At 33.6% G+C, this 14,513-nt stretch overlaps 2 protein-coding genes across 3 annotated transcripts; both read right to left on the bottom strand.

Annotated features, from left to right (window-relative positions):
- Window positions 1-956: 956 nt before the first annotated feature.
- LOC118030675 (uncharacterized) lies at window positions 957-5,272 on the bottom strand. Of its 2 annotated transcripts, none has more exons than XM_035034877.2 (4): window positions 5,114-5,272; window positions 4,817-4,890; window positions 2,025-4,634; window positions 957-1,568 (listed from the first exon to the last, which is right to left on the bottom strand). In XM_035034877.2, the coding sequence occupies exons 3-4, from the start codon at window positions 4,576-4,578 to the stop codon at window positions 1,207-1,209; spliced, it is 2,916 nt and encodes a 971-aa protein (XP_034890768.1). In that variant the 5' UTR covers window positions 4,579-4,634; window positions 4,817-4,890; window positions 5,114-5,272; the 3' UTR covers window positions 957-1,206. The 2 variants fall into 2 exon arrangements, with proteins under 2 accessions (XP_034890768.1, XP_034890767.1); XM_035034876.2 differs by having other exon boundaries at window positions 4,843-4,890.
- A 7,477-nt stretch (window positions 5,273-12,749) lies between these two features.
- Window positions 12,750-13,346, bottom strand: LOC118030674 (uncharacterized). Its single transcript, XM_073409883.1, has 2 exons — window positions 13,308-13,346; window positions 12,750-13,190 (listed from the first exon to the last, which is right to left on the bottom strand). Exons 1-2 carry the CDS (start codon window positions 13,344-13,346, stop codon window positions 12,750-12,752), a joined length of 480 nt encoding a protein of 159 aa, XP_073265984.1.
- Between the last annotated feature and the right edge of the window lie 1,167 nt (window positions 13,347-14,513).

The raw sequence follows: 14,513 nt of genomic DNA, 5'->3' as shown, positions 1-14,513 counted from the left end.
GATATCCACTTACTTGGTACTGTAAGATATAGCAAGCATGGATTATTATTCCCACTCAGACTTTCTGGATGTCTAGGTCATGCGTATCGTCCTAGTGTCGAAGAAGATATTCCTTGCAACTACGAATACTTAAATTATAATCGAGCAACTCCTCATTTGCAGATTTGTTTTCTCTGATTTGTAGATGTGTTTTTCTTTCTTTCCCCCCTTTTAAGCTGAATATTCAGAAGAATTTTAAATAGGCCTGCATATCCATGTAGGAGGCCTTCTGGAAAAAGGCTGGATATTGTCGGGCATCTCTTTATTTTGCTAGATATTGTGGAGATTAACTTTGTTTATCCGTTTTTAATTTTAATATATATATATATCCTTGTGACTATCTTGGATTCAACCATTACAGTAGGAGATAAGGAGCACTGGAGTTAGATGCAAGTATTATCACCATCTGCGATTCAACCATCACTACAATAATGCAAGTTACTGTATGTTATTTTCAGTTTCAAGAAAATAAGTGTTGGACTAGGATAAATAAATGAAGTACAAGAAATTCTCATCAGAAACTCAGTTTAAACTAACATTTTGAGTTTTTCTGCCACTATCTTGTAACTGTACTCGCAGTTCTTTATGGAGTGATCACATCATATTGTTATTGGAGAATTTCCCTTGGCTGATCGATCTGATTCTTTTTTTTTTTTTATATATATATAAACTATATATTAGTCCCTGTAGTTTGGTATGTTTCACTTCAATCCTTATCTCCTGCACTAGTTTTCTTCGTTTAAAATTCTGTCCACCAAATTATTTACTTGTTCTGTTTGTTTTTTGGTCGTGAATGTTATCACATCCTCGGGAACCGGTTATCGGTGCTGCATTGGCATTGGAGGGTCGAGTCCTAATCATTAGTCATAAAGGACTTCATGCCATGATGTTGAAGGTGAACAGCGGAAGGAAGATAATTGAAATGGAAGGATATACACTTTATTAGTTGCCCTAGCTAGGCAAGAAAATAAAACGACCCTTTCTTTATAGAGAGGTTATAATTCATGGCATTTACTATCTACATTTTTACACTCTCAGTAGTATGTAATGTCAAACATACGTACGTACCATCAAACAAAACATATGAGTAACAATCATATTAGAAATCCCAAAAAGAAGAAGAAGAAAGAAACCTGAGCAAAAATTAATCAGGAGATAATTAAAATACTAAAAAGGGGAAGAAAACTTTAGGCCTAGTACAGAAGAACTTTTCCTTAAAGCAGACTCTAGGGTTTTGGATACTTCATTTGCACATGGTCGTGCTGTGGGCTCAGTAGCTGTGCAGTGTAGAGCCAAATTCATCGTTTCGATCAACTCATTCTGATTAATCGATGCATTCCCACTTATCATTGGATCAATCCACATATCTAGATGACAGTCCGAGTAGCAATACCGCGCCCACTCGACGATGCTCTCGTGCCCGCCAAATTCAGCATCTGCCGGCCCTTTTCCGGTCAATAATTCGATAAGGATGAGGCCAAATCCATACATGTCACTCTTCTCAGTGATGTCCTTGGTTTCTCTGGTTTCTGCAATAGAGAAGCAATAGAACCGCATCTTAAGTTTATGATGTACGTGCATGAACGTCATAAAGCAAGACCATTTATATAAACTTAAGTTCAATGGATTACACAAACTTCATACTGTAAAGGGTCTTATATATGGTTTTGCAGGCATAGAAACATACACACGGAAGTTGATTATATATGTTTCTTTTTTCTATCGAAGATAATCATATAACTTTAACTAATAATTTAAGGTTGACGCGTGAATGTCCTGTACATAAAATCATTTTAGCATGCCAAGGCATAATTGGACTTTTATTTAATCAAATTCCTAGAACTACTAGATACTTATTGGTCAACAAAAGTTAAAAAGAAAAGGAAATAAAACCTACTGTATTCTGACAAATACTCTTTTATTCCTAATGTTTGTATGACCATGCTAGCTTAAGATAGTAGCAAGGAGTAAAATAGGCCAGTTACCTGGGGCGACATAGGCTGAAGAAATGAAGCACTTGGTGGTTTCGATGCAAAGCAGGCTGGGAAGGCTTAATATGAGACGAGGCTCATCTTTTCCATCAATGATAATTTTCTCCGGTGACATGTAACCAGCAAGAACACTCGGCGAACAATAACAATGCAGGAACCGGAGAGCTTTCGCGATCCCGATTGCAATTTTTCGCCGTCGTTCCCAACTTAGGTTCAGAAGAACTTCACTCAAACTTTTTCCTTCGATGTACTCATATATTACATATGCAACCTTATTGGACTGACATAATCCAAATAAGTTGACAATGTTTGGATGCTGGAGCTTGCCAAGTCCAGAAATTTCGGATAGCGGAATTGAGTTCACATCGTTCATTTTCTTTACAATGAATTCCATGTCGTTTGTGATGGACTTCCCTTTGTATGAAGCTCCTTTCTTGCCTCTAGAAAACAAATTTTCTTCTTTCATGGACAGTAAAATATCATCAATTGCTATTGATTTTGATACCTTAGAATTGAAGAATTGCAACTCCCATGTCCCGTCTTCGTTTTCGACTCTTTTTAGCTCCAAATTCCTTTGCCCTCGAATGAAAACAAATCCAAAAGCAACAAGAGCAAGTAGCACTAGAGCACCAAGACTACATGCAACATAAAACCACCACTTAGGACTCTTGACCCTTCTGCATGGAGGCAAGCCGCTAGTCTTATCACCGCCACAAAGATAATTACCGGCAACAGCACTTGCATTTATGGCAAGAAATGCTCCTGTGGAGGGTAAACTACCATGAAAATGATTGTGAGAGATGTTTACTTGAACAAGCGATTCTACTCTTCCCAAATTGGCTGGTATTTTGCCGGATAGTTCATTGTGTGACAAATCAAGCAGACCAAGAACTGGCATTTCAGAGAAACTAGCAGGGATTTGGCCACTGAGCTTGTTGTGACTAAGGTCTAGACTCACAAGCTTTTCGCATGAAGACAGCTCGTCTGGGATTTCACCAGAGAGCTTGTTTTTGCTTAGCCTCAGCTGCATTAGCTCTGACAAGCTGCCAAACTTACGTGGAATAGCACCCGAGAACAGATTTTGAGACAGGTCTAAATTCTCAAGATTCTCGCTGCCGAATGAGTCTGGCAAGCCCCCCAAAAAACTGTTTCTTGCCAAACTCAGCATTTGAAGTGAAGGCATCTCCCATTTTCTAGAGTCAATCCTGCCTGAAAGATTGTTGGAAGAGATATCCAAGAAGTACACAAGTGGAAGTTTGGTGAATTCTGATGATAATTCACCAGACAAGCTGTTATCTTGGAGACGTACACGCCGCAAGCTGTTGCAAGTACTCAAACTCTTTGGGATTTCATCTTCAAGTGAATTGGAGAAGAGAATGAGCTTAAAGAGATTGCCAGAACTGCACAGGCCTTCTGGTATTCTTCCAGTGAGAGAATTGCTGGAAAGGTCTAGTACAGTGAGATTGTTTCGCTTTCCAAGATCTTTTGGAATCTCACCAGACAACTTGTTAGACCAAAGTTGAAGGATTTGAAGACGAGGCAAGGAGCTTAAAGCAACAGGGATTTTCCCAGTGAAGTTGTTGGAGAAAAGATGAAGAATCTCCAAAATTTTCAACTTAATTATGAGTTCTGGGATCTCACCGGATAGAGAATTATCACTAAGATCAAGTGAAATCAACTTCGTGAGACCAAAAATGGATTTAGGAATCGGACCAGCAAGCTTGTTTTGGTAGAGAAAGAGGTACTGAAGATTACTGAGGTTTCCTAGAGATGATGGGATTTGTCCAGTGAGATTGTTGTAGACAAGATCAAGATGATTCAAAGAAGTTAACTGGCCTAATTCTATTGGAATTTCACCAGAAAGATTGTTGTAGCCCAAGTAAATCCACTTCAAGCTTCTCATTTGGCCTAATTCACTTGGAATTTGGCCAACTAATTGGTTAGAAGCCAAAGTCAAGACTTGCAAACTCGTCAAGTTTGTTACTGAGAGAGGAATTTTGCCCACCAAAACATTGCCACCAAGATCAAGAAATTGAAGACTCGAAAAGGATCCTATTTCTTGAGGAATTTTCCCGGACAGCATATTATTGGATAGATCCAATGTTTCCAGGAGAAATATTGAGCCATTTGGTATTGGGCCAGTGAAATTATTGTTGCTAAGATTGAGGAACCTAAGTGAGGAGCTAGAGAATATATCATCAGGAAGTTTACCAGAAAGCTGATTGCTTGAGAGATCGATAGTTTGAATATATGGCAACTGAAAGACTGAAGAGGAAATCTTGCCAGAGATGTTTTTCCCTGAGAGCTCAATCACAGTAATGCGAGAGGAGTTGGTGCAAGTGATACCTTGCCACTTGCAAAAAGTGGCAGAGGGGTTCCAGTTTGAGAGATACTTCAAAGGGTCATTTAGGGAAGATTTGAAAGACAAGAGAAGCTCAAGTTCCTGATTGTCAGCATGCAACATGCGAGAATTCAAGACCAAGAACCAGAACATGAACAGCATTGAACATGCTTGAGGTCCTTTTGCGGCTGCCATGGATGATAACATCTCTCCCCCTTTCTCCAAAAGAAGGTGCTTGTCTTAGTCCCTCGGATCTGAAGAAGCTGTTAAAATTTCAAGAAAAGCACGTATCAACACAACTTTCTATACGGAATCGTTGTTTTTCTTGAAAGTGCTTACCATAAACGAACACGAAATAAATGCATGCCTGTGTATTTATGATCATAACCAAGTACAGAAACAGAAACGAAAAAACAACACAAGATAGAATCAGAAGAATTCTCACTAAAAACAAGAAGAGCATGAACTCACTGTTGTTGCATGTATTTATTATGGTTGAACCAACTCCACTCCTAGACCCTGTGCCAAATTACAGCCAGGAAAAATCAGATGACAACATATTATATAATAAAAAGAAAACCATACTTTGCCCCCCTCCCAAAAAAAAAAAAAAATACAACCGGGAAGTAATCTGAAGATGTCGTATGCAAAAACATGTGTTATAACAACCTTTTTAGCATGATATAAGCAAGAGAATTCAACATAGAAATATTGAACTTAGGTAAGATGTCTAGCAACGTACCAAAATATCATCATTAGAGGACAGTAAAATTCAAAGGATTCGCAATGATTTGATCAAAACAAACTTGGATTGAAAGACAAGGAAAGGGAATAGTATTGAAGGAGGTTAATAAGAACTGCAATTATAGTGAGGAACACAGAGTGAGAGAAATGAGAAGATTTTGAGTGTATAAATAGGAGAAATCGGTAAAACAATGAATTATGGGTTATAATTACAAAAGTGCACCTTGACTTTATTTGAAGAGTGTTTGAACACGAAAGGTTGAAAGAGAAACAGGGACACATGTTGGAAAAGCTTCTAATTTTGTCGGATATTACCAAAATGCTCTTTTGACTGATGACTTGGGATTGTGACAATGATTTCTGTAACCGTTGAAAAGTTTGAAAGTTTCAAGGGACATGGAGATTTTGCCTCTGATTTTCTACTTAATTACTATAATGAGACTGGTTTTTTTTATATATATATATAGCTAATTTGAAGGCTGTTTTGCATTTGTAAATACAAAATGAAATATTTGATTACAGCAGTCATGATGTATAGCCATAATTGCTATTAACAACATTATAATGGAAATGTAAAAACGATTTGTGGTGAAAGTAAAACAATACTTTGCAGACATGTCAAATGGGTGATTATATATACATATAGACACACACTAGTGTCACATTTTCTTTAGTTGGGCAGGCAGATATATCATCCATACGCATGGAAGGCTAAGTTACAAGCACGAAAGGGGTAAATTCACCCCGGCCCCATCCTTAATATTTTTGAAAAGATTTATAGTTTTTTTTTTAGAGTAAGAATATTATTAATATTTAAGTAGTACATACCATTAAAAAAAAAAATACTAAATTGACTGAAAAAAACTTACGATATAAAAAAAATACTAATTATGAGTATGAGACCATCTCAACACACAATTTGAATATTTATCTAAATCAATAACTGTATAATTAAAATTATGAAATTTTTTCTAGCTACCACACCATTCTTTCAATTATGAAAAGGTTTATAGTTGTCCTCATTTGTTTTATTAATTTAGTTTTGTTGTTCTTCATTATGAATATTGGTCTTCGATATCCTAGAAACTTATTTGTTTGTCCTTGACATGTGCCTATATAATGGTATTCTTGCAATAATTGTGTTTAAAATTAATTATCATTTAAATGTACTATATTTTTGTGATTATTTATATTCAGTTTTTTATTAAATTATTTTGTGTAAATGAAATATTACTCATTAAAGAAATACTATTATGGTGTAATAGTATCTAATAAAGTAGTGTTTTCTCTTTATTCTTGTTATTTATGGATCTTATCTCTGGTCTTTGTCTATACTTGAACTGGTGCAAAGACAGATCACTAGAAATTTGCAGTAAAACACTTCAATTATTATTATATATATATAAAAAATGTTCCTTGAATGCCTATCATGAGACTCGGTTGGAATTCACTAATCATTAAAGCATCCAGCAATGCGTTGTCATTGGTTATTTATAATACTTTTGTCAGAAGAAATTATGACAAATTATTAGCTCAGATGATTCTTCTTCTTCTTCTTCTTCACCCCCCCCCTACTATTACATATATGGTAGCCATGATAACAATGAAACACATGGTATTGAATCGTAAATTCGGTGGAGAATTGAGGGCTGTGACTCTCTTCCCTTGCATGTAAAAGCAAAATTCTTGAACCGCTTTTGTTTGGACTCTATGATTATCTTGGATTCTCTTCTCAGTAGAAAAAAAGATCAAAGATCGAGTACAAACGCATAGAAGGAGTTACAGGAAGAGGCAGAAATGAGAGGTGCTGCAAAGTGGGGCTGCCACAAAAGTAGTATAAATGAAAAAGAAGTGAAGGAAAGAGAGCAAAGCAGAGGGAATGAAAGAAAAAGTGGAGTGTCTTTACGTTACACTAATGCTAGCTCGTGCACACCCTTTTCTTTCTTTCTTTCTCTTTGCACTCTTGAAGAGGAAGGGAAGGGGGACCCACCATCTCTTTCTCGAAGGAATATACAGTGTATGGTCTTTGTCACACCCGGCATGCTGTGCTCATCTCCATTTTCTAGGGTTTTACACTCCTCATTAATTCCCTTGCCCGCTCTCCACGCCCATATCCCATCCCCACTTCTTTATTTTTCTCCAATTAAAACACTGTCTTTTTCTTGTTTTTTTAATACTAAGTTGATGTTAACTACCAAAGTGAGTGTATTTATTTTTCTTGAGAAAAATTTATTATGTGTTAGTGAACAACCAGAAGGAGCACTTTAGAGTACTTGTTTTGATTTGTTTCTCATGCCTTATAATTGCACAATATTCATATTAGACTATAGAGGCCACTAGGAATCTCTCACTTGTTTAATTTCTTTCAATGGGGCAAAGGCAAAACAGATGATACATCACTGTAGTTTGCAGCACTTCTACTTCTATTATTATGATTATTTTTTGATAATCTTTTGCTTTTATATTAAGGCTGAAAAAATTAAGGCTTCGTGATCCAAATTCTAATCTCCCATACATCTTTTTAGACGTGGAAAATATATATTTATATTGGACCTTATACATGATATATGCACTGTGCCCATTAATTCAGAAATGATGATGTTTCGGTGTGCTATAATAGCCTTTGCGTTTCTTATTTCTGCAACTACGCTGCAGTGTTGTCTTAGCTACCATTTGTCACTGAAAAAGGGGCCTTTTTCTTTGAAGAGACTCTTCTTCAGCTACCATTTCACTGTGCAAGGAAAGACATGGATGCTAACTCAATAAAAATATATATTGAGGTTACTCACTCAATCAATGGATTGTCTCATCAATAAAAATACACTGAAGACTTGATCAAGTTAGCTAACTTGATTGATAATAAGACATGTGCAATTCTAATGGAACTCAATCTAAAGTTAAAACATGATGATGAACGACCTATTTTTGATCGAAATTTATACAAACATCTTGTAGGAAATCTTGTTTACCATATTCTAACTTATTAAGATATGTCTTTTATAGTGTATCCTACAAGTTTTTTTTTTATGACCCTTGTCGGTTGCATCTTACTGCACTTCATCACATCATCATACATCTTAAAGAAATATATGGTAGGGGTCTATTCTTTTCTTCAAATTCTTCTCTTATATTTAATGCTTTTGCATGTGCAGATCATGCTAGTTATTTGAACATTAAGCACTCCATTACTAGCTGGTGTGTTTTTCTGAGTTCCTTTTTTATTTCCTGAAATAGTACAAAATAAGGTAGAGTTAGCAAGTCTTCAATTGCAATAGAATATTGATCAATTTCATTTACAAGTTCTGGAATTGTTTTGTTAAAAAATTTACTCATGACATGGTATATTCACCAAATCCCATTATCCTTCTTGCTGATAATAGAAGTGCCATTTGTATTACTACCAACCTAGAGCATCATAAATGAACAAAACACATAGATATAGATTGTCATTATATTTTAGAGCTCATACAAGACAAAACACTCGTTTTATCCTCACATGATCAAAATGATGACTTGTTCACTAGATCATTGACATCTACTCATAAGCTTCCTTGGTTAACAAGTTGATGATGGTTGATTTCCCATTTCAATTTGAGGGGGAATGTAAAAGGAAGGGTTAAATGTAGGCTAGGATAAAGGGATTTATTGGCTAGGATCATAAGACTCATGTTAGCTAGGATCATGTCTAATTTAGGTACTATAATTATAGGATATGATTATGCTTTCATTCCTTATAAAGCTTTTTTCCCCCCTCTGCATAAATAGTTGTATAAATCTATAGAATAGACATATCAAGAACCGTAAAATTCTCTTTTAGTTTCTCTCTAATATACATGTCTTTCCTTAGAATTTATACAATTATCTGGTTTAATTAATCACCTAATGCGTTAGGATATGTTATTAATATAAATAGGGCAAGATCAAATGCTAATAATTCTCCATGCCTTTTTGTAGTTATATTGAAAAGTTAACTTATGCCAATATGCTCTGTAAAGAGCATTACCATCCACAACTAGGTTTAGTGCTTTATTTTTGTACTTATACTAATGGACTCAACCCTTTCTGTTATAAAACTTTTCTAATCTTCATATTTAAACTCTTTTTTTTTTATTATTATTATTGAAGAAACAATCTTTCCCCTCCTCCTTGGCTGATGAGGTAGGCCTGACGTGGTCGACCTAACCGACCCATTTCCCTCGAACAATGGTCTGATCTATTTCCTTTGCAATATGTAGGGTTTTATGTTATTAATTAGCTAGTTAGTGGTCCAGAGAGGATCGCTCAACGAAAACTTTAACGTTTGCTTTGGATTTGATGAGGGCTATTAGCAAGAACATTGACATGTACTTTCTTCTGTGCTCCTTTTTTTTCAAGGAATAGATTTTCAATGCATTATGATCTACAAATGTCGGGCGCAAGGGTCCACTAAGATTCTGCATATTGGCTAATGTTAGTGACCGGTGATGAGCCAAATCGAGCATCACATGGCTTAACCAAGTCAACACTTTCGTGCAAAATTGCTCCATTCTTCGCAAGGAATCACTTCATTTTAAGCACACGAAACCCCCCAAGGACTGTGCTTGTAATTTGGTTATTGATCGGTGGATGAATATCCACATAAATCTATGAACAAGTTGGGAGAAAGAAGAACTGATATGGGGTTCTTAATTAATCAAAAGGCTTAATTAATTTTGGTTTAGTACTCCACTACTTCTTTTGCAATCCTTTTGCTGATCTAGTCGTGTACATTTCTCAATAATTAATGTATCAACTAAGTCTAAGCCAATTCAATTCTCATCGTGGTAGCACGATTCCTTTTATATGTTATGTTTATTTTTAAGTACAAATATATATTGAAAATTGTAGGATCCTATTTATAATCGAAAAAAAAATTAAAATAAAAGGCCCGAACCAATATTAGGCTGGATGCATGTATTGTGTACTTGCCTATTCTTTTTATAGTTTTTTCTTTCTTTCTTGTTTTCTTTCTTTTGAGATTAAAAGATATATTAAATAAAATAAAATGATTCATTATAGGGTCATAGTAATATATATCCTCCATTCTTGTTAAACTAGAAGTTGAAATAAATCATTCAATGTTTTCTAAAAGTTTAATTGATACATTCAATTGTGGTATTTTGTCATAGGAAATTGAAGATTTGTATGTGTAAATAGTCTATCTAATTCAAACCCAACAAAATAAATGGTATTAGTATATAAAAACTAATTAAAAAATACACCTTTTCTTATAAAATCTTAATCCAAAAGTTTAAGTCAAGAATAATTTTATATTACTCTTCAATATGTCTTCTCAAATGAAAATTTTTTTAAACTTAAAACTTGCAGAAATTCACACTATATTATACTTTATTTTATTAATTATAATAAAAATAATAAAATTTAAATTCATGACTATTTAGTTATTAAAACTATTTGACTAGTTAAATAGTTTTTACTTATTATACTGAATCTCATGCATAATTACATTTTAAACATCAATTTTATAGAAGCTAAAATAAATTGTTCTTATTTTTTTATTCATGGGGATTTTTCTTCATGCAAAAGTTTATCTTATAGTAATTTTAAACAAAAATATATATATTTTTTAAAAATAAACCGCAACTAAATTTTTTCTCGCTTAAATTAACATTTTTAAAATCATAATCACAAGAATTGCCACGGAAAACCAGCTAAAGATGGCTAATGTTAACCGAGCCCAGCCATGTTGCGCAGCCAGTTGAACTTTTTTTGTGTGGAAGTTGTTTTCTGGATGGAGCCTAATGTGAATATGAAGAACCGTAATCCAACAAGATCGATAACTCAAAATATTAAAGGTGCGGTCCATCCCTGTTCTTTATAACCTAAAGTGGAAGTCTATTGCACGTGTGCGACTCACGTGCTAACGATGATTTTGGACCTACTTGGGTTTAGCTTCGATCAATGTGCACAAGGATGATTTATAGGGATTGGCAACTTGGGACCATACAGCCATTATTGTACTTCAAGATAAACATGAACCCTATTTTGCATAGGCACCGGTCCACCTCTCTCTCTCTCTCTCTCTCTCTCTCTCTATATATATATATATATATAGAGAGAGAGAGAGAGAGAGAGAGATGTCCAGGTGCTGGAAAAGAAAAACCATTAGATTTCACAAATTTGATCTCGACCATACCTGTTTCCTCATTCCGAGGAGTTTGAACTGGCTCCCACTTTCTCTGTGCTCTGATTATCTGTGATTTTGAAGTTATTAATTATTTTTCCAGGTGGTTTTCAAAATTTATTTTTATTCACTTTTATAATTATTAAAACAAATACTTGATGGAGTCTTGAAATAAATACTATTCAGTTAAGATTATGTCTTTTATTTATGCATTTTTTTATTTAACATAGACATAACTATTTTATTAACGTCATGTTTTTTCAGTACTGTAGTACTTTAAAATATATTTTTTTAAAACAAAAGTCCGTTCTTTTTACACATTTATTTTATATTGTTTTTTTTATTATTAAAAGCTTGATTATTTATATAAACACTTATCATAATCAGTAAAGCAATTTTCCACTAAAAATAAAAAATAATGTCTTAATTACTCTTATGTGAATGCATGAAAAATAAAAGAATAAACAATTTGAGTTTCATTTGCAATTACTCATAAATTACCAAAAAATATAATTTTATTTGAAAATTATGATATATTCAGATAATTTTTAAAATAAATTTTATCATATAAATTTTTAAATAGTGTCACATAACTGACATATAACGCACTTAGTTGCATCATCTATGTGTTCATTTTTTCTCTTTAGATGGAAGCCTTCTAGACACTAGTTTTTATCATTAATTAACCGATTATACCCACTTTGATTTTATTCAATAATTCACCATATGAACGTGTTTTTTTCACAAAAATCAACTTAGCATAAGTTTAAAGATTTTTTTTTTTCAAATCTTTAATTTTATGTTTTTTATATAATAATCAAGTTATTTATTAATGAAATCAATATATCATTAAAGCTATAATAAATTAGAAATCATATTTTTATTTTCTTATCCAAATATCCTTATATTTTTTTTTAAAAATAAAACTAGTCTTGTTTGAGATTTGTGACCACTCCTCTTAATTATTTAATTATAGAAATATAACAATAGCTTAACTGTCATACCATCACTTCATTAATAATTAGAAATCAAATATAAAAATATAAAAAGAAGTTATAAAGAAAATAACTACTCACAAGCTTTTATAAACAAGAACATATCACTTATTAGACCATACTAAAATACCTTCTAGATCTCTAATCAAATCAGTATGAAAAGTTACTCTTCTAAACCTCTAACCAAAGTGTAAAACAATAAAATATGAGTTGAAACAGTGGTATTATTCCAATCAGTTTTCTTACCTACGAAGACCATCTTCTTTCTTGCATTCCAAATACCCTCACAAACTCAGGAGTATGAGTTTAACTTCTTTAGCTTTATGTTAAACATAAAGTTTAAAACTCTTCTGATGGAGAGCGTAATCGTGCATGAACTTATTAATGTTTAATTCTCGTCAAATTATAGATTCAAGTTAATAAATGATTGGAGATATAGTTGGGAGAATGACCACGAGTTGAATGGATGACGGTGATTAATGGTTGAGATCAATCCTTGGAACGCAGCTAGTGCTTCGAGCAATCCTTGATGTGGACGAATTCTTGGAGCTTCTATTCTCACTACTTCGTTTTGCTATACCCCTCATTGCACACGTCAAAGATAGCTGAGGATTGAGTCTAGTTGTGTTGAACTTTTGGCAAAAATCCCTGTGAGAGCAAACAGCTTCATGCATGGCGATCTTCGGACCTTGTGCCATTCTTTCTTTGACAGCTTCAGAACAAAGGCCACAAACCCATTTACCAGAATAAGAGCCCTTAACTTCCGAGATATAATCTGGCGTGCAATCCTCTTTGAGTCCACAACATTCACATTCTGCTTGCTTGACTTCATCAATGGTAGCACTGTCTTCCAAAGTCTCATATTTGTCAATTTCATATGAATCACAAGACACCGCTTTCCGAAGCCTTGGCTCACTCTGGAGACAGAACAGACAATACCGTGATTATACAACAACACCAATTAATTACATAAAAAAGAGAGTGTGAATGAGCCAAAGTGACATTAATGAGAGAATAGACAATACCATGATTACCACTAACACCTCTTGTTTCGATAGAAATGCAGGTATCATTCCTTCCAAAAATGAAAACTTTTGATTGAATGTAAACTATATATAGATCTTACAAATGTTCTTTGTTTGGAATAAGGGATTTATAGGGTTTTTGTAATTGAGAGAAGGGATTTTATCCAAAGAAATATTAAGAGATATCTCTAAGGTTGATGCAAGCATATATAGTTTGAGAAATCTGTCAGGCTCCTGCTGATCAGAAAGCACTTTACAGTTAAAAATATCTTTGCAATTACGGATAAGAGTTGCTTTTCCTTGCAACTAATATTAATGAGCAAACTGCACCATTGGGCAGCTAGGGTAATATTTGAATGGAGAGCAAATTGTCATACGAAACAGCTGATGGAGATGGCTATGCATATGAAAAAACATGACAGTTCATGCGTCATAAAAGACATGGAATTTTTTACCCTCGTGAGGATTCACGAGTTGCATCAATCCTGCGTGTATTTTTTTTGATTCGCTGTATGGATAAAGATTGAAATGATTGATCATCATATATGACATATAGTGAAGCAAAAATATTATTATGTTTTAAGAAAAGAAAGAATTCAAAGATGAGAACGACGATGGAATAGTTTAATCCAACTGTTGGGGTAGTTTTCATGGTTCCGTTGTCCAGTATTTAAAAAAAAAAAAAAAAAACCATTGCTTATAAAATGAATAAATAAATTAATGTGAAAAGTTGATTTATCTAAGATAAGGTGTTTGACTGCAGATTTTTCATATATAAGCTATTGATGTGCTTAGCTAATAAAGTTTTCGGTTCAGAGGTCCAATAAATTTTCAAGCGGTATAACGAAGGAAGTTCTTTGCGTTCTTAAAAGTTATTCCATTCCTTTAAAGATTTTATTTGAAGATAAAAATACATATATTTTTACATTATTTTTTATATTAACCTCATATATTTTTTAAAATATATTTTTTTTAATGTTAGTTCTGAAAGTACAAAAGTACAAAATAAAAAATTATGAAATAAAATGGATCTATTTAACAACCAAAGCAATCCCTTATATCTAGTCATATTGTTAAGCATAAACATAATGAATTTCAAGTTCGTAGGACTTTCACTTGACCAACCCGAGCTCCTAACTTTATATAATAAAAACTTAAAGGCGACTCTAGTAAACAAGAGGTGAGAATAAAGAAAAGAGATAGGGTTAGATTGGA

The sequence above is a fragment of the Populus alba genome, chromosome 6, assembly GCF_005239225.2.
Source record: "Populus alba chromosome 6, ASM523922v2, whole genome shotgun sequence".
NCBI lineage: Eukaryota > Viridiplantae > Streptophyta > Magnoliopsida > Malpighiales > Salicaceae > Populus > Populus alba.
This window is presented reverse-complemented; position numbering and strand designations above follow the sequence as displayed.